The sequence below is a fragment of the Recurvomyces mirabilis genome (assembly GCF_035927965.1).
Source record: "Recurvomyces mirabilis strain CCFEE 5264 chromosome Unknown scaffold_8, whole genome shotgun sequence".
NCBI classification, from domain to species: domain Eukaryota; kingdom Fungi; phylum Ascomycota; class Dothideomycetes; order Mycosphaerellales; family Teratosphaeriaceae; genus Recurvomyces; species Recurvomyces mirabilis.
The window spans coordinates 942,938-965,254 of record NW_027041942.1 but is presented as its reverse complement, the minus strand read 5'-3'; the positions used below and the strand labels follow the sequence as shown (position 1 = coordinate 965,254).

Here is a 22,317-nt window from a genome sequence, read left to right as displayed (position 1 = left end):
CAAGACGTAGAGGCAGACGTCGAATCTTTGTATGGTAAGAGTCCGGACGTCTCGGGTGCAACTTCGTACTTTGGTTTGGATAGATCCGTCGTCCCCGTTTGGCGGTCTACGGAAAAGGTGACGGGCCTGCGGAGAAGGTGGCGGCCTGAGAGGGTGCAATCCGGTGGTCTCGATGTCCTGGACATCTTGGTCATTATCGCGACCATAGTCACGTGGTTTCGCGTGGAACTGTGATAACCTTAAGCAGGGACTTGATCGGGACAGAACATGATGATAGAGCTGGAAGTGGGAAAGCTGACTGTCAGCACGGTAGTCATGCGCGATAGATGAAGGTGATGATCCGTGCTGACAAGGACTCCGAGAATGCACTGCCGCTTTCTCATTTGTCCCCAATGAGACGTAGAGCGCGACCATCGCAGTAGGAACACTTGTCAGCGTACACAATGGTTCGGACTGTAGCAGCTGAAGATGATGCGGTCCGAGGCACATTCCACTACTGGGCATCGGGGCGTTCACCCGACCCTTCTGAAGCCATGGACATCGTGAACGGTTCTATCGCCGACATGAGGACCTGTACATGTCTGGTCCATGACATGCGATCTACTCGGGAGGAGTACACTCTGGACGCTCATGGCTTCATGATCGTCCACCATGCTTCCGCACTTCTCCCGCCACGGCACTCACCAAAGCAATCATTCTGTTTCGATGACATACAGCAGCTTACGGAGCAGTACCTCCCTGAACTTCGTGCTCTTCTCAGGGGCAACATCAGTTCCCGGTCCATTGTACCCTTTCAACGCTGTGGTACGGCAGTCGAGTACTAGTGCCCCTTTTGGTCCCGGCTCGAACGAGCCTTTCTTCGTGGTGCACTGCGACTACAACCCTGCAGGAATACGAGAAGTCCTGCGGAACGTCGCGCCATCTTTCTTCGCAGACCATCATCGACATATCCTTGTCTCAGGTGCTAGTGCCGGCTTCTCGCATTAGACTCTCGAAGAACGCAGTATCGATACCTTGGAAGGCCCAGTCATCCAGACTCGGGTCGAAGTTGTGCTGATATTGCACCGGTAAGACGTCTGAATCGTATGCTGAGAAGGCAGCTCCGTCCGGAGGTACATTCGTGTCAACTTGCTTCACGGCCTGTGTAGTGGGCCGTACGATACGGACTGAACCAATGCCTCCGATATGTAGTCCCTCAGATTGACCGACTTCTTGCTCCGAGCCTGGCAGTGTTACGGATGCAATACCGCGCCCAGAAATCTTCACATTGCCATAAAATGGCATCCGCACAATCATCATGCTCCTTTCCTGTTCGCCGCTTGGGTTTAAATTGGCATGATTGTGGGCAGCGTCTTCCTCGATATACAGCAGATCCTTCAGCAATGCGATGCACCTCACAGCGGGCAAGTCCTGCTGCAGATCGGCCATGAATTCCAGGCACTCCAATACTCGTTCTACTAGCGCTCTGTCACGCAGACGTTGGTGAGATAATAAGTTCCCTGCTTGCTGGCTGCAGTGACTCGAGGCATGGGCGAGCATCAATGTAACTCCAGCGATCAAGGCCAAGAACTCGCTTAGCCGACAGAACGCGGTGATGGCGGTGAAAGATCGAAGTGCGACTTCGTGACTAAGAATCTCTCTACTAGCATTAACGCAAGCCATCCTCGAGTATGCGGTCTGCGTCGGATACGTAGGGCAGAGCATGTATGGGGTGTCTATTATACGAGACCGGGTTAGTGTAATCCTGCTAAAGCTTCTCATGCGAGATCAGTGTGCTGCACTTACGAAGCTGGATTATGAGGGTGTAGTAGCTCGCATGGCTGAATGCTCGCTGGACCTCACCAAATGCGTCCGCCGAGGCTTTATTGATGCCTGTGAAGTCCAGTGGGCGCCAATATGAAGATGGCATCTGCTCAGAGATCGAGATCATCTCTTTGTCGATACTTTTGGTTGTGTCGAGCGCCTGCTGTGGAGATTGGATTTGGTTTCTGTCCAGGATTCTTGCCGCCACATTGCCGAGCACTGTAGATAAGTATTTCTCATGCGGGATGTCTTTGGTGAGGTCCAGTCGTACGAGTACTGTCATGCCCGTGCTGGTGGGAAGACCAAGTAACAAAGAGCCGACCCGCTCCATGTATACAATTTCATGCCACATTGTCTCCGGCTCATATTCGCGGGCAGCATCCAAGACCGTAAAGCGGTGGTGGCCAGCGCGGTGGAGACCAAGTATCTGTGCACACATCACAGCCTGCCGCAACGTCATCCAAGACCGCTTCAAAAGGCCGCAGTTCATGTGGAACATTGACTGTAGCATCAGGTTGTCCAGCGCTTCTAATGATCCCATCAGAGCATCATTGACGTTGACCAGGCTGATCACAGCCTCCACGACCTCGTCCATGATCGTCACATGGTTCTTGGACAGTCCAAGGTCAACCACCGGCGGTAGACCCTGCAGGGCTGTTGCGAAGATAAGCATCCTTCTTGCCAATATGACGGGATGCTGGATCGGTTGTGAAAGACCAAATTCGGGCGGAAATCCCGCAGAGCTACTAGTACACGAGGAACGATGGTGGTAGTACGACAGGTGGTATTTCTCTGAGTCGGTCACTGCCTGCCATAGCCTATGGATCTCGTTCCTAGATGGCAGAGCAGAGAGCAGCAGTTTGATGATATGTGCATGGTACCGAGTCTCCGGTTCTTCATAACCAACGCCAGACATGGCGGCCCGCTCCAGACCCCTCAAAGCCGTTGCTTCCTGATGGGTTCTGCCAGTCGTAAATGGGTTGGACTTGTTTCCGGAGTCTGCCACACCATGCACCATGTTATTGCGCGGCCGTGGGCGAGGGATCTGGCCAAGAGTCGGGATGGAGTCCTCGCTGCTGTCCAAAACTTGGGGTGGATGATGAACTTGGAGTGATTGACTGGAACATGCGGTCCCACGGCGGTGGCACATCACGCATATGGTATTGCTTGACGATGCAAAGATACATCTCACCTTCCTCCGTCTACATTCACGGCAGCTGTGCGTTCCCTTACGCAACTTGGATGGTCGATCTTCGTCCATGGTGATGGCGTATGGGACGATTACAACAGCCTCTCCCAAGCGTCTGCCGGCAGCACTCACCATCAAAGGACGTGCCGGCTTGCTAGCATCTTGCTAAAAGATGGGACACGGAGAATGATTGTTGTCTCTCTGCATCCGGTATCCTCGTCCGAATCCGCTTATCAATCGCGGCTCCAGCGTTTCACCTTGCTTTTCGGCCGAATGTCTTGGCAAACGGTATCTAGGAAAGGAGACTTCGGACGAACAGGCTACAAGGCTTGAAGAATGTGTGTCCTTCTGTCTATAACAAACCTGACTTCGGAGATAATATGTGCACCGGATAAGTGTCATCATTGAATCGGGACTTGCGTTCACCCGCAGCCGTTGGCAAAGGTCATCCTCCTTATATGCTTGCAACTTCCTACTTTGAAGAGCAACCAGAGTGATACGTTCCACCACTTCCACGATTTGAAGAGCCCCGGCATTGCTGCCATTATCTACACAGTCCTTCGAAAGAATAATGTCGGAGTCAGAACACTCATCGTCACCGGTGGAGAAGAGCAACGGGAATGTTGCTGAGGTCGATGCAGATCAATATGCCCACGGCCTTGGGTTGGCTGCCCTGGTAGCGTCCTTGATGCTCGGGATGTTTCTCATTTCACTTGATCAGGTATGGGCTGCGGGCGACTCGACGCCTCGGATGTACGAGAAGCTGACAGTTCTGATGTATAGACTATTGTCGGGACGGCCATCCCCAAGATCACAGACGAGTTCCACGACCTCAACAAAGTAGCTTGGTATGGCGCAGCGTAAGTCACATCCAATTCCAAGATCATGAGAAATGGGAACGCTTGCTACATTAATAACCAGTGGCTGATGGGCTCTGCTATGGCCATCGTACACTGTTTCCTGATGCCAAGAGCGCAAGCTGATCAGTCTCCTAAGGTACTTCATGACATTCGGTGGCTTTCAATCGACATGGGGCAAGGTATACCGATACTTCCCACTAAAGCTCTGGTTCCTACTATCCATCTTGATATTTGAGATCGGAAGTCTTGTTTGCGGCGTCGCCAAAAACTCAGTTACGCTCATCGTTGGCCGGGCCATTGCAGGACTTGGTGCCTCGGGTGTTGCTGCAGGGGTATTCACTGTGGTTGGCTTCGCTGCTTCTCCGGAGACTCGTCCTAAACTCCTCGGGCTGGTCGGTGCGACATATGGTATCAGTGCAGTCCTCGGGCCCCTACTTGGCGGAGCCTTCACAGACAAAGTGTCCTGGCGATGGGTGAGAAAGGCAACGAGTATTGTTGAGGATTCCGACTGACAATTATCGCCAGTGCTTCTACATCAACCTCCCAGTCGGTGGCCTTGCAGCTGCGGTAATCTTCCTGTGCTTCAAGCCTCCTGGCAGCGCCAAACCCGCTGAAGCTCCATTGAGTGAGAAACTGCTGCAGCTGGACTTGGTTGGTGCGGCGCTCATGATGGGCCTGATCGTATGCTACATCCTTGCGCTGCAGTATGGCGGCCAAACGCACCTATGGAAGAGCAGCGAGGTGATAGGTAAGGCTGAACGCATTGCAATAATGCCCATAACTTCAGATCGGCCTCACTAACGCAACTAAGGTCTCATCGTCGGCTTTGTGCTCATACTCGCAGTGTTCGTTTGCTGGGAGATCTACCAGAAAGAGCGGGCCATGATTGTCGCTCGTCTGGTACTTTGACCCCGAGCCTTATTCATGCTCTCATGACACCTTCACTGATACCTGCATAGGTCACGAAGCGCTACGTCTCAGTCGGATCGATCTTCATGTTCTTCTTCGCAGATAGGCCGACTTCATTCCCAACGCAATCATGGTCTTATGCTGACCGTTTCTTCAAGCTCCTACTTCATCCTGCTCTTTTACCTCCCGATCTACTTCCAGAGTATCCACAACAGCAGTCCGATCGGCTCTGGTGTCAAGCTACTCGCTACGATCATCCCTTTGACCATAGGTGCCATCTTCCAAGGCTTCGCGTTTGCTAAGATCGGCAGAGCCCCGGTCTTCTGGGCAGTTGGAGGCATGCTTGGGACTGTTGCTTGCGGACTTCTCTATACTCTCGATCAACATACATCTTCGGGAAAGTGGATCGGGTACCAGATCCTGGCGGGCTCAACGATCGGCGGGACTTTTCAGGTCGCCATAGCGAACGCACAGGCTCAGGCGCAACCTGAAGACTTGTCGCAAGTCAGCGCGATCGTCACTTGTGAGTAACTGCGTTGGGCCTGCGCCTCCCACTGTAGACCTGACTACATTGTCATGGTGGGAAAGCCGCTGACAATGTCTAGTCTTCATCACCATTGGAGGATCCTTCTTCATCTCAGCCGCACAGTCTGCGTTCAACAATCAGCTTATAGCAGCGACAAGAAAGACCTTGCCAGAAGTTTCTCCCATGCAAATCTTGGGCACCGGGGCTAGCCAGATCCGACAATACTTTAGCCCATCAGAACTGCCTTTCATACTGGATGGCTACATGGTTGGTCTCAAAGCCGTCTTTGCTATTGCCATAGCGGCTTCTGGAATCGCGACCGTTGTGGGTGTACTGGGCGACTGGAAAAAGCTTGACGAGCAGGAGATGAAGAAAGCCACCGGTGGAGCTGTATAGTATCAAGACGCTAATCTTTGATGGCCTTCTAGGCTCGAACAAGAGGCGCGCACGCAGTAGTAGAGCGTAGACTTCATCACGATGTCCCATTGCGTCGTCACGATGTCTCATTGCGGAAGCGTGTCAGGACAGACTGTAGCGCTGTACGAAGGCCTAGAAATATGATGGGACGGTCTTAGTGGTCTACGTAAAACCATGTCTAACCGACAACGTAAGCACTGATGCTATTCAATATTGATGGTGCCGATGAGCGGCCTCCGACTGGCGAATAACAATGTAGCAGACCTCGGGTTTCAGTCGTGACAGAACCCTGCACGCTCAAGGAAGAGTCTTCCAATTCGTGGCGACCTGACATGAAGTGCAGATGCTTACACAATGCCGACCAGAGCTAGACCAGCGATGCCCATGACTAGATGAGGCAATGCGGCACCAACGGTACCACCCGCCGCGGAGGGAGTACTGGCTGCTGCTGCAGTCGAGGATCTGAACGTCGCCGATGGCCCAGTATTCGATACCAGAGACACCCCTGTTTGCGATGATGATGGCGACCCGTTGGGGCTACTCGCGGAAGACGCCGCGACGTTGGCGACAGACGTTCCAGTGGTAGTCGGAGTCACAGAAGTGCTCAAAGTCGTGGCTGCTGCGGCAATGGAGCTGCTCGAAGCGCTGGAGGCGGTCTTGCTTGTGGCGGACGCAGACGATACGGAGGCCGAAGCTGTAATGCCGAGGGCGCTGTCAACTGCGCTGTTGATGCTGCTGTACTGAGTCTCTAAGCTGCTTAGCTCTGAGCTGTAGCTACTGCCAGCACTTCCAGTAGCTGTCGCTGCGACACTCGATAGTGATGCGAGAGTCGAGCTCGCAGCGTCTTGGCGGGAGGACGCAATACTGCTGAAGAGTGCGGTGTTGGTTCCCAGACGTGACTTGAGCGCAGATATTGTGGCTGCTACATCTCCAGTACTTTGTCCGTTATTCTGGCCAGCTGCGCGAGCGACGAACGCGAGCCCGCCGACGATGGAAGCGCGCATGTCGGGTGGTGGTTTATGTCTGATGTGGTGTGTCTGTCAGATGAGAATCAGTTTGTTGGTGATGCTGTGTCAAAAAGGCCGGCGAGCAAGGAACAAACCTGTTTCTATGCCGCAACAACGGTTTTGCGCATCGTAATCATGCTGATGGGGTGAGCGACGAGCATATCTTCTTGCAACATCCACTTTGCGAATAGTCCGATAGCAACGTTTCTCATATCCGGGTCGGTTGTGGTATCAATTGGAAGGCTTCTTCGGCGAATGGGGACCCGAACTCCGGCTATCATGAACGCCGCGTGTGCTCGCCTTGGCGATCTTGGTAACCATCCTTCCTATCATCTTTACACAAGGCGAGGGTGAATTGAAGAATCGAGTGAGCTGTCTTGGACTTGAGCACACCGCCGTGGGCAACGCAGACATCCGCCCACCATGTCAGAATCACGTCGCAGTTGGTGTGCCCCAACCGGAGACCTCCAGCCTCTCGCGCTTGAGCTCAAAGTCATCTTCTGGCAGGACTTCAGCGGAAGCCAAGTCGTCGGGAAGCTGACGAGGGAAGAATCAGTTCCAAGATGCATTCAATCTCACAGGACCGGGCGAATGTTCCATTCCAGGCGCGACTTCGCCTTCGTGTGTTGCTGGGATCCCAATCGAGTGGACCACCTTAATCTTGTCGTCCGAAGAATGCACCGTGTTCTGGTTGGTAACGTGTCCGGTGAGCTGATGGCCGTAAGACGTGAGTCCAGTAATGTTAGAAAGTGTTCCCATCTTCATTGTCTTCGGGTGTTGCGGCACGCTCGGGAAGTTAGGTATGTGTTGTTCCGAGAATCCACCTACCACGAGGTCATATCGGCAAGCACATCAACCTCTCCATCGACTTCATCGTTGACTGCAAACGTGATATCTCATTCTATACCTATAGCATAGACTACAGCGTTGGCATGTTGGCTAAAAAGTAATTGCTCGGCTAGACATGCTATTTCCAGAAGGATACGGTGCCCTTGATGTACGCCATCATGCAGGTACAGTCTCGGCTTATCTCTCGTCTATTGGTACCTCTATCAGACACACTTGAGCAAAACCCAAGCTCGTTATACTTTCCACTGATCTCACAGCAGACAGGAGCATGGCGAGCCCTCATCGATCATGGCAGGAGATATCTGCTTCTATGGTCGAGCATCTAAACAGCACCATTGACAAGATACAACCACCGGTACCAGCATGTCCTCAAACCCTCCCAAACAACGTCATTGGTCTGGCAGGCGCTCTACTCGCGGAGAAGGTGGTTACGATAACCGAGATGCCTGTCGAGGTTTTGCTTCCAAAGCTGGCCAGCAGTGACCTTACTAGCACAGAAGTCACTACCGCTTTTCTCCAGCGAGCTGGTCTGGCGAGCAGAATGATTAACTGCGCGACTGAGATGCTGCCAGACCGTGCTCTGGTTCGAGCAAAGTACCTTGATGACTATCTTGCGGAGCACAAGAAGCCGATTGGACCAATGCATGGGCTTCCAATCAGTGTCAAGGAGCATATCGGCATGAAGGGTCTTGATCTGAATGCCGGATTCGTGTCCTGGGTCGGTAGGATCGCGGAAGATGATGCACTGATCTTGAAACTTCTTTGGAATGCCGGGTGTGTGTTCTACGTGCGTACTACCGAGCCACAGGCTTTGATGCATCTAGAGACCAGCAACAACCTCTGTGAGCTCATCGGTACTCTTGCAATCTTTTGATCGCTGACTTCTGAACAGATGGGGTCACTGTCAATCCATACAATCGTGCTCTTACCAGCGGAGGCAGTTCTGGTGGTGAAGGTGCCCTGATCGGGTCCCGTGGATCTTGCTTAGGCATCGGCACAGATATCGGCGGGTCTATCAGATCGCCTGCCGCCAACAACGGCGTATTTGGCCTTCGTCCTACAAGTCATCGTCTTCCAGTCAGTGGCTGGTCTGCGACAATGCTTGGATCGGAGCACATCATTCCTGTGATCGGACCCCTAAGCACAAGCCTTGAAGGCATAAAATTGTTCGCCAAGACGCTGATCGACCAGAAGCCATGGCTATATGAACCGGTATGTGTGAGTTTGCCATGGAAGGATACTTCGTCTGGCACTCTGCTACGCATAGCAGCGAGTGGACAGCGCAAACTTCGCATCGGCGTGCTTGCAGATGACGGCGTTGTGAAACCGCACCCGCCAATAATTCGCGGCATCAAAAGCGTGCTAAGCCGACTGAAAGACCACTCAGATATCGAGGTAGTCGACTTCCCACCTTACAAGCCCGAAGAGGCCTGGAGGATCATCAGCAGCCTCTACTTCGCAGATGGCGCCGAAGAAGGTTAGCGCATCATTTCAATCACTGAATGCTGGTGGATAGATACTGATGGCCTCGCAGAGAAAGCAGCCATAAATGCTTCGGGCGAACCCATGCTCCCACTGACTGACTTCATCATTACCGATAATCCAAATGTGAAGGCATTAACCATTCCAGAGCTCTGGATATTGACGCAAGACCGAGAGGCCTACAAAGCAGCCTTCACACAGCACTGGAACAGTACCAGCACTTCCCTACCCGGTCCGAATGATAGCAAGCTCGTCAAAGCGAATGCAATGTCTCAGCAAGATCTCATGGTCGATGTCATACTCACGCCCGCAGGACCGGGTTGCGCACCACCCCTCAACTGCTCTCGTTATTGGAATTATACCTCGCAGTGGAACTTGCTGGACTACCCTTGTCTGATTTTCCCAACGGGTCTGCAGGCAGGTCATGAAGATGCCGCCGACAAGGACTATGTCCCACGCAACGCACAAGACAAGTATAATCATGAGCTTTGTAAGCGCGAATCGTGCCGAAAACACGTTGCGGTAAACGCTAACTGCTGGACAGACAAGCCAGAGACATACATCGATGCACCCATATCCCTGCAATTGGTAGGCAGAAGATACGAAGAGGAGAAGCTGATCGAAGCGCTCGAGTTCATCACAGACGTGGCTGAGCTACCGCTTAGTCGATGAGTAATTACCGAACCACCCCAATACGACAGCACCTCTCCGTCATGCTTGCGTTTCCTGATACTACTGGCGTGCATCCACATGTGTCCTGATAGTGTAACCCTAGGGCGTCATGCTCGAAACATCGCATCATGCCTTACTATCTCTTTGGCTGCCAGCAACCAGGAAAGCTAGTTCTAGTGCCTGCTTTTCATTCAATCTAGGATCGCAGAATGTCTCGTAGCGAGTGTCCAGATCTTCATCCTGTAGACCCTGACTGCCACCAGTACACTCCGTCACATCATCTCCAGTCAATTCGAGGTGCACGCCGCCCAGATATGTGCCGCACTGCTTATGTATTTCGATAGCATTCGCGAGCTCGGAGAAGATGGAAGCGAAACTCCTCGTCTTGATGCCAGAGTTAGTGGAGCGAGTATTTCCATGCATAGGATCACACTGCCATACCACGGTGTGGCCATGACCACTACTCCGTACAGCTTCGATATGTTGGGGTAGGAGATCCTTGACTTTGCTCTCTCCGTAGCGTGTGATCAGGGTGACTTTTCCAATCTCCTTGCGTGGATTGATGATATCCAAAAGTTCTGTAAGGTCTGATACGGAAGTTGTGGGACCGACTTTGATGCCGATTGGGTTCTCGATGCCGCGAAGGTACTCAATATGGGCGTGATCAGGTTGTCTTGTGCGATCACCCACCCAGATAAAGTGACACGAGGTATTGTAGTGGCCCGTCGTTTCAGATGCTTCGAGTGTAGGATCTGTGAGTGCGCCGCCCGTCAGAGCAGAGACCTTGGGCGCAGGTGCCGTCTTCTTCGGCACGTTTCGATTTGATGGGTGTCGGAGTTTCCTCGTCAAAGCCTCCTCGTACTCGAGCAGCAGTCCTTCATGGCTGGTGAACAGATCAATAGTCTCCAGCTGGCCAGCCGTGTCTGCTCCGATAGTCCGCATAAAGCGCAGCGACTCCGAGATACTTTCAACTATGGTGGTGTACTTCTGCTGCAGCTCCGGATCACCCACATGACCGAGATTCCAGTCCAGTGGGTTGTGAAGATCTGCTATGCCCGAAGACAGCTGAGCTCGGACATAGTTCAAAGTCGCCGCGGAATGGAAGTAAGCCTGCACAAGCCGATCCGGGTCAATCTCTCGCTGTTCTAAAGGATACCCATTGAGTATGTCGCCACGAAAACTTGGGATCTGCTTGCCATCCACCGTCTCCATCGGCGAGCTTCTCGGCTTGGCGTACTGGCCAGCCATACGCGCTAATCGCACGACAGGTTTGTTGCTGCCCCAGATCAAGACCAGAGACATCTGCAGGAGGAGCTTGATCTTGGAGTCCACGGCATTTTCGCTGCAGTAGTCGAACAGCTCGGCGCAGTCGCCACCTTGAAGTAGAAAGGCCTTGCCCTGAGCGACATCTGCTAAGCTTCGTCTTAGTCTCCAGATTTCGTGAGGTGTGCATATGGGTGGTAGACGGCGTAGCTTCGACGTAGCTCGGTCAACAGCTGCCTGGTCTTCGTAGCTGACAGGTTGTTTAATGGGCTTAGCTCGCCACGACGAGGGTGACCATGTCTTGCTTCCCTTGTCGATGGACCCGTTCGTGGGCGTGTCGGACGACATGTCGAAGTTATCTGTGTATGATCTAGACAGGATCACTTTCGGAAGTCGAATCGCATTACATACAAGCACAAGAAGGTGTTTTGCGAGTCAGTGTTCGAAGTTTGCTTTGCAGCAACGCGGAACATTACCGAGCAATAGACAAGGCAATCAAAGGTGCAGCTGGTTTACTATGGACAAATGCAGAGCTCTCGGAGCAGCATGCAGCGACGAGGCAGTTGGTCATACTTCATTGTTGTTTTAGTAATACAGCCCTAGCATGTCTATAACCCGTGGCAGGCTACAATGCCATATAACATCCCCCACAACAGATCCGAATGTCGACTTCCTTATTTGTAGTGGCTCACAAAAACAAAATCCAGCCATGCTCCATGACCGAGGCAGCATTAGTCTATGTTGTAAAGAGAAGCGGTCGTAATGAGCGTACCTCAGCAGGCTCTGCGGCTTTTGCAAGCCGAGCTCGTTTCTTCGTGGCTAGATTGTGACGACATTATACCTTGCTCTGAGTCCGATCACACGAGCAGACATGCCTTCCATCGTCCCTTCGATCGATCATCGACCATCAGCCCTTAGAGTAACAATAACTCGGCGAGGCGCGTCAGAAGCGCGTGATCAAGACCAGATCTGGGTGATATGGTGGCCATGGCTGTTTCCTGGCCATGGTGTGTCCAGTACGTTGAGCATGCCACAGACAACGTCTTCACGGCCTGCCGTGGGCAGGATCAACTCATTTTTGCACCCTCGATTGCGTCTACACCGCAGCTGTGACCCAGGTCGTCATAGCCTTGACAGCGTCTGCGTCATGTGCTCGTAGCAACTCAGTCGCTTTGGTTTTCGATATGTCGAGCTGCTCTACCTGTAAACGGTCATTAGCCGCATACCGGAACGTGTTCACATTGTAAGCTTTACCAGCAAAGCGACATCCACCTGATCGACCTTTACCAACGGCTTCTTGGCAGCTTCAGTCTTCTTGGCCGCTCCAGCAGAGGACGATTTCTGTTCTTGTGCCACACCGAGGTTCTTCATAGCATCGTTCAAAGCCTTCAGATCGACCTCTTTCTTTGGTGCATCGCTCTCTGATGCTCTGTTATCTAGTGAGGACATGGCCTGCGCTGCCTTGCGATCTTCGGCATTGGCTGGGAGTACATCCGGCGCATCGGCACCTTCTTGTACGTTTGATGGCTGTGGTTCGGCCATGGCGACGATTGAGGATCGGCAGTGTAGGATGGTAGTTTCAAGGGCACATACTCCGCCGTCGGCTGGAACTCATATGCCGGGACCAGCCGCGATGGACGATGTGTCAGCTTCACGCCAAAAGAACCGTCTTCGATAACAGGACGGCAGGCGGTGTGCACTTGACACCCGACGCTGCATCACAACACTCAAGCCGGACTGTCGGAATCGAACACACGACCTGGTCATCCCACTCATGATATCAGGAGGATGCGAAGGTCATGTTTGCAGTGTTGATGATTGGCGGGTCAACACATCGGAACGTACTGTAAGCACCCCAGACCCAAGAGTCTGGGCCTCGCGACGCAAATCACGCAACTGTTTTGCTTGCGAGGTCAGCTTACCGGACTGCATGCGTCCATCACTTGGTACGTGATACCATCTTGGCGCCCAGGGTTGAGATATGGAGGTCTGATATATCTCGTCTATCTTCTGCCCTTCTCCATTCATCACATATGGCCCCTCTCGTTTCATAGCAAGCCGGGTAGACCTCACCAAAAGCAGAACTAGCGAGCATTTATACAGTATGGCGACCTCGACACACCTGGGCGTCGCCAGCATAGTGGCCGAAGCAGTCGCATCGGCCTCACCAAGCAGTACACACCGCGTGGCACCTCAAGGCGGCATCCTCGAGGGTGGTGACCCCAGCGTCTACAACTCAAGCAACCCGATTATACTGTTCATCATTCAGGTAAGAGACGCCATACCATGTCTAGCACTAGGTGGAGGCTGAACACTTCCAGGCCGGCATTATCATCCTCTTCTGTCGCCTACTACACTATCCACTATCGCTCCTCCGCCAGCCCCGAGTGATCGCAGAGGTCATCGGCGGCATCCTCCTTGGACCGTCCGTCATGGGACACGTACCAGGCTTCACCGCAACCATCTTCCCAAAAGAAGCCATGCCGAACCTCAACCTCGTTGCCAATCTGGGCTTGGTACTTTTCCTCTTTCTGGTCGGCCTAGAAGTAGACCTCCGCTACTTCGTGAGCAACTGGAAAGTCGCACTTAGCGTTGGAACAGCGAGCATGGCATTACCGTTCGGGCTCGGTTGTGCCATTGCTTGGGGCCTATACAACGAGTTCAGGAATGAGCCAGGCACGGTACCCATCCAATTCGGGACGTACATGCTGTTCATTGCTGTCGCCATGTCCATCACAGCTTTCCCTGTACTCTGCCGAATATTGACGGAGCTGAAGCTACTCCGCACTCCAGTGGGCATCATCGTACTATCTGCTGGGGTCGGTAACGATGTCATTGGCTGGATCCTACTGGCCCTTTGCGTCGCTTTAGTCAATGCAGGAAGCGGCTTGACGGCACTGTGGGTTCTCCTGACCTGTGTTGGCTATGTCCTGTTCTTGACCTTTGCGGTACGGCCAGCCTTCATGTGGGTACTGCGACGGAGTGGATCGCTCCAGGACGGACCCTCACAATCCATCGTTGCCTTGACCCTCATCATCACGCTGGCATCGGCCTTCTTCACAGGGGTCATTGGCGTTCACCCAATCTTCGGAGCTTTCTTGGCTGGTCTCATTTGTCCGCACGAAGGCGGGTTTGCAGTGAAGGTGACCGAGAAGATTGAAGATCTCATCTCCGCCCTGTTCCTGCCGCTGTATTTCGCATTATCTGGACTGAGCACAAACCTCGGTCTCCTCGACAGCGGCATCACCTGGGCTTATGTGATCGGTGTCATAGCTGTAGCCTTTTGCTCCAAATTCGGTGGTGCCATGTTCGCCGCCAAAGCAAGTGGTCTCGTCTGGCGAGAGTCGGCTGCCATTGGCTCTCTGATGTCTTGCAAAGGTCTGGTCGAACTGATCGTGCTGAATATCGGCCTGCAGGCCAAGATTTTGAGCTCGAGGACGTTCACTATCTTCGTCATCATGGCCCTGGTCACGACGTTTGCCACTACGCCGATGACAGCATGGCTATATCCTGCTTGGTACCAGAGGAAGTTGGAAGCCTGGAAACGAGGTGAGCTTGACTGGACCACCGGACATCCTTCGGAGGTCGACATCGTGGCTGTACAGAAGCTGGGATCGAAGAGAATCGAGAGCCTACTGGTGTACTTACGCCTTGACAATATGCCTACATTACTGGCGTTTGTGTCACTTCTTGGTGGGCCGCCTGGTGAGCTTGTGGCAAAGAAGCACCCCATGCACGAGAAGGAGTCTCCTGTCGAGAGTCGGGTACCAATCCTGCCTGGTGCCAAGTCGTCGATTCAAGTGCATGGTATGCGGCTGTTGGAGTTGACGGAGCGTACTTCGGCAGTCATGAAAGTGTCAGAAGTCGATGACCTCAGCCTGTTCGATCCGGTCTTGAACGCATTCCGAGTACTTGGCCAGCTATACAACCTCGCGGTGTCTGGCGAGACAAGTGTCGTGCCAGAAGCATCGTATGCGGAAACTCTAGTCAACAAGGCGGTGGAAGATGCCTGTGACCTCCTTGTGGTACCCTGGAGCGAGACAGGCAACATGAGCGAAGCGCAGGCTACACCCAAGGACAGCGTTCGACATAAGCTGGGTAGCGAAGCCTACTCGGCATTCGTAACCAAGACACTGGACAAAGCCGAGTGTACAACAGCAATCTTTGTCAACAACGGTTTTAGTGGGAGCTCGAAGCCACGAAAGATCACTCGCCAAAGGTTGATGAGCGTAATGAGCCTCCACGGTCCACGAGAGCACGCCGTACAACGACCGAACATCAATGGTCGCAGCCACCACATCTTCCTCCCATTCTTTGGAGGAGCAGATGGCCGTGCCGCACTTCGTCTCGTACTACAACTAGCAGAGAACCCAGAAGTCACAGCCACGATACTGCATCTACTCGATCCACAAGGAGGCCCAAATTTGCGAGACTCGTCAGTAGTCACTGAACACGCTACGTTTACAGCAAAGGGCACAGCGTCTAGACCTGCACAGTGGCCAGACGATGCCGCCTTCCTCAGCTCAATGCATCACGATTTACTACCCGAAGTACAAGACCGTGTGATCATGGAAACACTTTCGAGCGTGGCACCGATACAAGACGCCATCCAGCGAGCACAAATTGAAGTAGCGCAGGACACCAAAAACGGTGGCGATGTGATTGTGCTGGCACGAAGTAATGTCAATTCTGCCACGCCTTCAAGCGGACACTGTTTAGGCCAAGTGGCTGACAAGTTTGTCCATGCGGGTGTGAGGGCTAGTCTGCTTGTGATCCAGGCTAGAAAGGACAGTAACGAATAGATGTGCTAAGGACATGATTCGGGACATAAGATGTTCTACCAACTCTTGATGCTCCTGTGAAAGGATATCTTGCACTATTACTCATGCTCACTCGAGGTCAAAGCTATCACGAATTCTGGCGGACCCGCTACCGACAGGACCGACAAGAAGACACTAGCCCACTGCCGATACGCTCGCTTTTTGTGACACTCAAGATATTTACCGCTTCCGACGTCTGGACTTCCCACCAGCAACTAGATCGCTCAGCTAAAAGGCCGCAAGTCGTCCCGTCATCGTCTCCACTAGCATACGTCCAATACCGTCCGGTAGATCCGCGACGACCTCACGACGCATAAACCCACGCCGTTCGTCCGGCGCATATATCAGCGTCCAGGAGAATCGCGGCTGTGGCCACTGGGTGGCCGCCGGCTCGATTTCTTTCGCTTCGAACCAGCTGCCGTTCCGAGCCATCGTCTTGCAAGCGACTGGTGGATGCTACTTGAAGGATGAGTCACGGGCCACCTGGACCGACTGATTGACCTTCAAGTGGTAGACGTCGGACTTTCTAATGAGGTCTTGCATAGCTTGTGCACCACTATCTTGTGGACCGATAGCCGGATGGTATGGTAGTGCGCGCAGTGTCACGACCGGGCTCCACTTGGCGGGAATGTTCATGCGACTCATTTTAGAGACAAGGGGCTCCAGTAACGTGGTGTCGTCGAGGATGACGTGGGCATGGAGTATGTATTCCGCTACAAAGATGGATGTAATTTCTTTACAGATGGCGGAGTTCGTCGAGAGCATATCGAAGTATGGGCCGAGGTCGTAGAGGATGTTGTTGGACGTAGGAGTCCAAGGTTTGCACGGCTATAGTGGCCCAGATTTGTCCACGATATTGGACAGCAGGAAACGATAGATCATATTGCGCATTTCGGCCGGCAGCTTCTCCCACAGCTTAGGCTCATGGGGCTGTGCAGGAGATGCTGATATGGCGCCTGTCTGGCCCAAGACCGTCTTCTGGGCGTGTTGAATAGTATCGTCGGCTTATAGAGTGGTGCGCATATCGGATGCCATAGTTATGTTGTATAGTGAACAAATGCTGAAAACGAGCACAGCTGGGAATGTTTTGACTTAGTGCACCTGATATGCTGATTTGCTGCTTGTATCTGGATGTCTAAGCAGCAACCTCATTGCTCCCACGATGACACGAGTGTGGTCCATGACATTGAGTGTTATCAGATGGCGCCTCGAAGTGCGGCGAAGTGTACAGATAGCTGGAGTCGATACATAACGAACAGAACATATGCAAGATACATACCACAAAGTCATCATAACATCATCTTCGTCCCTCCCATAACGCCCGTACCGCCGCCATGATCGGGCCACTACCCCTCTCCTCACACACCTCCAACACACTCTTTACATCCCTGAAACCCTCCCTCGCACTCGCACTCCCCTGCCCACCATTCCTCTCCTGCACGCGACCCTGGATATACCTCTCCCTCACCCTCCTCATCTCATCCTCCTCCTCCTGCCGCGCCTCCAACTCCCTTAACCACGCCGAATGCTTCTCCTTCTTCTCCACATCCGACTTCAGCTCATTGAATTGATTCCGCTTCTGTCGATCGCTTTCCCAATACGCCGACCCGGCGACCATGGCCAAGATGGTGAAACCCTGGGCGTAGATTCGGCGGCGGAACATGCGGTTTGTGCGGTGTTTGTCGCCGGAGCGGATGGAGCGGGTGCTAATCATTAATCAGTACATTATACATGCATGTTATTGATGAAGATGAAAGATGCTTACGCTTCGAGTAAAGCCCAACAGGTGAGAGCACATCCTAACGGTATCAATGGTTCCTCGAAGAGTTTCCGCTGGAATTTCTGGTATCGCGATTCCTCGTAGAATTCCTCGTTGCCGTCGAAGGAGGAAGGCGGTGGCGCTGTGTTAATGTTGCCGGGGACGGACATGATTGTTATGATATAGCTGGGTGTGTTGCTGTTGTCGCGTGCCCGTCTCACATCGATCGCCAGAAGTCGATGACGGAAGTGCTACAGAGCTTCGATCCGGAGCACACACACCGCCCTGTACGGACATTTGGACGGCAGAAAAGTTGCCAACCCCAACCGCAACATAATAATGATGAATCGCGTGTGACACATATACACTTCTGTACACTCCTGCAAAGTTGATAGAAACAACATGGCCGATACCGTCATGTCTAACGGCACTCACACGCCCACCACACCCAAGCCAGCACATGCGAGTCTAGCACTGACCGAGTACACCGCCAACCCTTCGCCTCCATCAACAACACCAAAGGACAAGACTCACGATGCTGGTGTGCCGGAGGACTTTCTACTACCTAACGGGTATCCTGATGTGTGTCGAAAAATAAGTCACCACGTGATCTCATGCTGATATAGACTAGTATCTTCGCCTCATCCTCACGGCAAAAGTGTACGATGTAGTTGAAACGACACCCCTCACCCATGCCATCAATCTCAGCAACCGGCTAGAATGTAAAGTCCTGCTCAAGCGGGAGGACCTGCAGCCCGTCTTCTCGTTCAAGCTTCGGGGTGCTTACAACAAGATGGCTCATTTGACTGACGCGCAACGATGGAAAGGTGTAGTAGCGTCGTCAGCAGGTATGTACTAATATCATGACACAGTAGTGGATCTCGCTGAACGGGACGACAGGCTGAGCAATCACAGGCAACCATGCCCAAGGCGTAGCATACTCTGCCCGGAAACTCAAAATCCCAGCAACCATCACAATGCCAGTCGGAACACCAGCGATCAAACACACCAACGTCTCACGATTAGGAGGCAATGTTGTCCTTCACGGTGAGGACTTCGACGCAGCCAAAGCCGAGGGTGCACGTTTAGCGAAAGCTCATGGACTGACCAACATCCCACCCTTCGATGATCCATACGTGATTGCCGGCCAAGGAACCATCGGCGCCGAGATTCTTCGGCAGGCTGATTTGAGTAAACTTGAAGCCATCTTCTGCTGTGTAGGAGGCGGAGGCTTGATAGCAGGAACAGGTGTCTATGTCAAACGCATAGCGCCGCACGTCAAAGTCATCGGAGTCGAGACCTTCGATGCCAGCGCTCTCGTGCAGTCACTAAAATTAGGCAGACGAGTGACACTGAAAGAAGTCGGCCTCTTCGCCGATGGTGCTGCCGTGAAGACTGTTGGAGAGGAGACCTTCCGTGTCTGCCAAGACGTGGTAGACGATGTCATTCAAGTCGATACAGACGACATCTGCGCAGCAATCAAAGACGTCTTCGAAGATACTCGCTCCATTCTCGAACCCGCCGGCGCACTCTCCCTAGCCGGACTGAAGAAGTACGTCGAACGCAATCCCTCCTCCAACACAAATCGACAACTCGTCGCCATCGCCAGCGGCGCAAACATGAACTTCGACCGCCTGCGTTTCGTAGCCGAACGAGCAGCAATAGGTGAAAAGAAAGAAGCACTTCTCGCCGTCAGCATCCTGGAACAACCCGGCGCGTTCGCAAAACTAGTAGCGGCCGTGAGTCCCATGGCCGTGACAGAATTTAGCTATCGATATTCTTCTGGCAGTCGAGCAGATGTGCTTCTCGGAATCCAAATGACCGCTTCGAGCCGGAGTCGAGACTTGGCGAATTTGATTGAGCGGTTGGGGAATGAGAGTATGCAAGCTATCGACCTTTCAGGCGACGAAGTAGCTAAGTCGCATATCCGATACCTTGTCGGTGGACGAAGCGACGCAGCAAACGAACGCCTCTTCGCCTTCGAGTTCCCGGAGCGTAGTGGAGCACTGTACAAATTCTTGACGACGCTGCAGCCGGGGTTTAACATCAGTCTCTTCCACTACAGGAATTACGGCGGGGATATCGGGAAGGTGTTGGCGGGGATCCAGGTTCCGAAGGGTGAGGAGGAGGGACTGGGGAGGTTTCTGAGAGAGATCGGGTATGGGTATAGTGAGGAGACGGGGAGGGAGAGTTATAGGATGTTTATGCGGCCGTGAGTGGGATGATTCGTGGAGAGGTGTTGAGCAAATACTGTAGGAAGTCCTACTCGGTGGTGGAGGCGGGAGTGGGAAGCATATGCTGGGTAGCCTGTCAGCAGTACGAAGCCAGTGCTCATGCTCTTGCTAGACTCACTTATACTGGCATCTGCTACGCACTCCCAGCACTGTGGGCGCTACAGATGCGCTCATGATCTGCCATGATACGCTCGATTTGCTGGCCACGGGGTTAATGGAGGAACTTGGACAGGTTACACACGCAGATGTTATGTTCAGGAGCAGGTAAGCTTGCAACACTGCAGCAGACCGATTGGGGCTTGCCTTTCAGTAATGGTTTATCAATAAAAGAGATAGCTGACGCAAAGAGATAGCTGACGCCCACACATCATTGCGCAAACATGAGAGGCCGAAATCGCCGTGGCTCTTTCCTCCCATTGCTCTTTCTAGCGACTACTATCTTGCTTCACCTCACCGGAGCGCTGCCGTTGGGAGGGAACGAGCTACCCAGCTTAATAAGGCCAGTGAGCTCGATCACACTGTCGCCAGCCTCCGGAGACAGTCCTCATATAGGTCTCACTCATGACGATATCGCGGCAGGGAATACTGCCGGATCACGCTTAGGCTTTATCAAGGCCAAAGAGCCCAGTCACACCGCCACCGGCCTCAGGGGATGAGGCTCGCGCCGTCCTTACTGAAGAGGGTATTGTGATGCAGATAGCGGCGGGAAGAGGTGCAGAATTGCAAAAGCACTTGGTGAATCTCGATGTCCACGAGATTAGCGAGATTAAACGGATCACAAACGATAAAGCTGAGTGGCTGGGGTTCAAGGACATCAAGCAACATGGCTGGGTTTCACCAACTGGTCCTTCACTTCCGGAAATGATTAGAAGACCCGTTGATTCGACGAAGCTCCCTCATTACCTCCACGGTGCCATAGCCGCCTTGACGTTCGGCGAGACCAACAGCATCTGGTACTCCATAGACTGGATACTACCCGAGAAGCCGCAATGGTTGAAAAGAGAGAGGTACCAGACAGCTTTCAATGTTCAGAGTGGCGTGATAGTCAGCACGGTGAAGAAAGATCCCGAGGTCATCGTCGCTGCCAACGCGTGGGATGTTGAACACGATGAGACGTGGCGCGTGGAGGACGACTGGCATGATACTACTTATCTCACTTACAGCGCCGTCTCCAACTACGACTACCAACGAGGACGAAACAGAAAGCTGGAGAAGATCAACGAGATCTTGTTTGTAGTTGAACGGAGAAGTGAGACTGAGACTCTCGTGGATCGGGTACGATTTGGGCAATATCTTATCAAAACTCCATTCGCGCAAGCGGTGATATTCACTCCACAGCATTCACCTGCAAGCTTAGATATCCTCCTTGGATCGGGAGAAGGACAAGCAGTGGCTATGATGTTGTTGCGACGCAGGGCGGAGATGGGGTGGCGTGAAGTAGGCAGTATCAAGATTTGGGAGGACATGGGGTCTCAAGCTTGCTTGCTGTTTAGTATTGTTGATGGCAGTCCGGTGGCAGAGCACAAGAAGCAGGAGGGGCACGGCGGGCTTGAAGCGACCCAGCCTTTGCCCGCCGGACGGAACGCTTCTCCTGCCTCGTCGCTCGCTGCAAGAGGTCAGGCTAGCTCGACATTCTAAAGAGGACTAAAGGCAAACCGCAAATCAGAACAATCGGACGCAAACACATCAGGTGAGGAACTGTAGCAAACAATGGTGTCGCGCAAAGGTGGCGTGCCGAGCGACGGGACCCAATATGACTCTTTGGAGCAGCAAGGATGGAGAGACTTAGTGCACACTATCTGACAGGCCCCCCCGCCGAACGCTCACAGGCATTGGCGTCCACGCAAGGAAAGCAGAATATCAATGTGGCGCAGACGTAGACGCAAGTGGTCCAATAAACAAGATCTACGCCCCAAGTCAAGGTATCATCATCAACGTTGGGAATGTCCCTGCGAGAACCCAACAAAAGATCCCGACCCTAAAGCTTGCTACACTCGACTTGTGGTCAGACGTCACGTTCGTCAACTGGAAGCAGCTCTGTCTTCGGAGGAGAAAGAATGTAGATGGGCTGAAGTGCATCCTATTCACCATCCTCACCGAAGACGAGACGTTCAACATGCTGCAAACGGCTGTCCTACCAACGCGACCGACGTACTGGACTCGATACAAGCAAGCTGTCGAACTACGACCTTCAGACCGAGGAATCTTCGTCTTGCTAGACTGTGAAAAGTCCGTGTGAAGCGGCTCAGGGGTCTCGTGGGAGAGATACCTCCTGTTCAGGAATGCCAGCATCGATCTCAGAAGCACCAGCTCATGTTACGTACAGGACTCTTGTGTCATAGACTCGATGTGTTGGCGTCTTGTGGATGTGACGTACACTTGCCAGCTCATAAGGCAGATGCTGCAGGAGCCGTAAGATATAAGTTCGCCTCAGTCCACGCCATTGCTACTCCTTTCACAGCATCCTTGCCATCAGCGATCTATTGCTACGGGTAGAACATCTCTTCGAAAGTCTTCAGCTTGGGCT

General features: G+C 52.9%; 12 protein-coding genes across 12 annotated transcripts; 6 read left to right on the top strand and 6 right to left on the bottom strand.

Moving 5' to 3' along the window:
* Positions 1–957: 957 nt before the first annotated feature.
* On the bottom strand, positions 958–2,821 carry LTS14_004013 (uncharacterized protein; the record flags this gene model as incomplete). The annotated part of the gene is made up of 2 exons (XM_064836715.1): positions 958–1,715; positions 1,786–2,821. The coding sequence occupies 2 exons, from the start codon at positions 2,819–2,821 to the stop codon at positions 958–960; spliced, it is 1,794 nt and encodes a 597-aa protein (XP_064696106.1).
* A 742-nt stretch (positions 2,822–3,563) lies between these two features.
* On the top strand, positions 3,564–3,856 carry LTS14_004012 (uncharacterized protein; the record flags this gene model as incomplete). Its single annotated transcript, XM_064836714.1, has 2 exons — positions 3,564–3,713; positions 3,776–3,856. 2 exons carry the CDS (start codon positions 3,564–3,566, stop codon positions 3,854–3,856), a joined length of 231 nt encoding a protein of 76 aa, XP_064696105.1.
* Positions 3,857–3,995: 139 nt separating this feature from the next.
* LTS14_004011 (uncharacterized protein) lies at positions 3,996–5,683 on the top strand (the record flags this gene model as incomplete). The annotated part of the gene is made up of 6 exons (XM_064836713.1): positions 3,996–4,325; positions 4,378–4,600; positions 4,664–4,752; positions 4,812–4,849; positions 4,920–5,284; positions 5,367–5,683. The coding sequence occupies 6 exons, from the start codon at positions 3,996–3,998 to the stop codon at positions 5,681–5,683; spliced, it is 1,362 nt and encodes a 453-aa protein (XP_064696104.1).
* A 368-nt stretch (positions 5,684–6,051) lies between these two features.
* On the bottom strand, positions 6,052–6,708 carry LTS14_004010 (uncharacterized protein; the record flags this gene model as incomplete). Its single annotated transcript, XM_064836712.1, has 1 exon — positions 6,052–6,708. One exon carries the CDS (start codon positions 6,706–6,708, stop codon positions 6,052–6,054), a length of 657 nt encoding a protein of 218 aa, XP_064696103.1.
* Positions 6,709–7,143: 435 nt separating this feature from the next.
* Positions 7,144–7,476, bottom strand: LTS14_004009 (uncharacterized protein; the record flags this gene model as incomplete). The annotated part of the gene is made up of 2 exons (XM_064836711.1): positions 7,144–7,248; positions 7,291–7,476. 2 exons carry the CDS (start codon positions 7,474–7,476, stop codon positions 7,144–7,146), a joined length of 291 nt encoding a protein of 96 aa, XP_064696102.1.
* A 352-nt stretch (positions 7,477–7,828) lies between these two features.
* Positions 7,829–9,714, top strand: LTS14_004008 (uncharacterized protein; the record flags this gene model as incomplete). Its single annotated transcript, XM_064836710.1, has 4 exons — positions 7,829–8,402; positions 8,453–9,037; positions 9,095–9,532; positions 9,587–9,714. 4 exons carry the CDS (start codon positions 7,829–7,831, stop codon positions 9,712–9,714), a joined length of 1,725 nt encoding a protein of 574 aa, XP_064696101.1.
* A 126-nt stretch (positions 9,715–9,840) lies between these two features.
* On the bottom strand, positions 9,841–11,325 carry ARO8_1 (Aromatic/aminoadipate aminotransferase 1; the record flags this gene model as incomplete). Its single annotated transcript, XM_064836709.1, has 1 exon — positions 9,841–11,325. One exon carries the CDS (start codon positions 11,323–11,325, stop codon positions 9,841–9,843), a length of 1,485 nt encoding a protein of 494 aa, XP_064696100.1.
* Positions 11,326–12,073: 748 nt separating this feature from the next.
* LTS14_004006 (uncharacterized protein) lies at positions 12,074–12,519 on the bottom strand (the record flags this gene model as incomplete). Its single annotated transcript, XM_064836708.1, has 2 exons — positions 12,074–12,178; positions 12,232–12,519. 2 exons carry the CDS (start codon positions 12,517–12,519, stop codon positions 12,074–12,076), a joined length of 393 nt encoding a protein of 130 aa, XP_064696099.1.
* Positions 12,520–13,081: 562 nt separating this feature from the next.
* Positions 13,082–15,779, top strand: LTS14_004005 (uncharacterized protein; the record flags this gene model as incomplete). The annotated part of the gene is made up of 2 exons (XM_064836707.1): positions 13,082–13,246; positions 13,299–15,779. 2 exons carry the CDS (start codon positions 13,082–13,084, stop codon positions 15,777–15,779), a joined length of 2,646 nt encoding a protein of 881 aa, XP_064696098.1.
* A 1,315-nt stretch (positions 15,780–17,094) lies between these two features.
* Positions 17,095–17,726, bottom strand: RCF1 (Respiratory supercomplex factor 1, mitochondrial; the record flags this gene model as incomplete). The annotated part of the gene is made up of 2 exons (XM_064836706.1): positions 17,095–17,503; positions 17,563–17,726. The coding sequence occupies 2 exons, from the start codon at positions 17,724–17,726 to the stop codon at positions 17,095–17,097; spliced, it is 573 nt and encodes a 190-aa protein (XP_064696097.1).
* A 232-nt stretch (positions 17,727–17,958) lies between these two features.
* Positions 17,959–19,772, top strand: ILV1 (threonine deaminase; the record flags this gene model as incomplete). Its single annotated transcript, XM_064836705.1, has 3 exons — positions 17,959–18,138; positions 18,188–18,404; positions 18,472–19,772. 3 exons carry the CDS (start codon positions 17,959–17,961, stop codon positions 19,770–19,772), a joined length of 1,698 nt encoding a protein of 565 aa, XP_064696096.1.
* A 708-nt stretch (positions 19,773–20,480) lies between these two features.
* Positions 20,481–22,029, top strand: LTS14_004002 (uncharacterized protein; the record flags this gene model as incomplete). The annotated part of the gene is made up of 2 exons (XM_064836704.1): positions 20,481–21,405; positions 21,620–22,029. 2 exons carry the CDS (start codon positions 20,481–20,483, stop codon positions 22,027–22,029), a joined length of 1,335 nt encoding a protein of 444 aa, XP_064696095.1.
* Between the last annotated feature and the right edge of the window lie 288 nt (positions 22,030–22,317).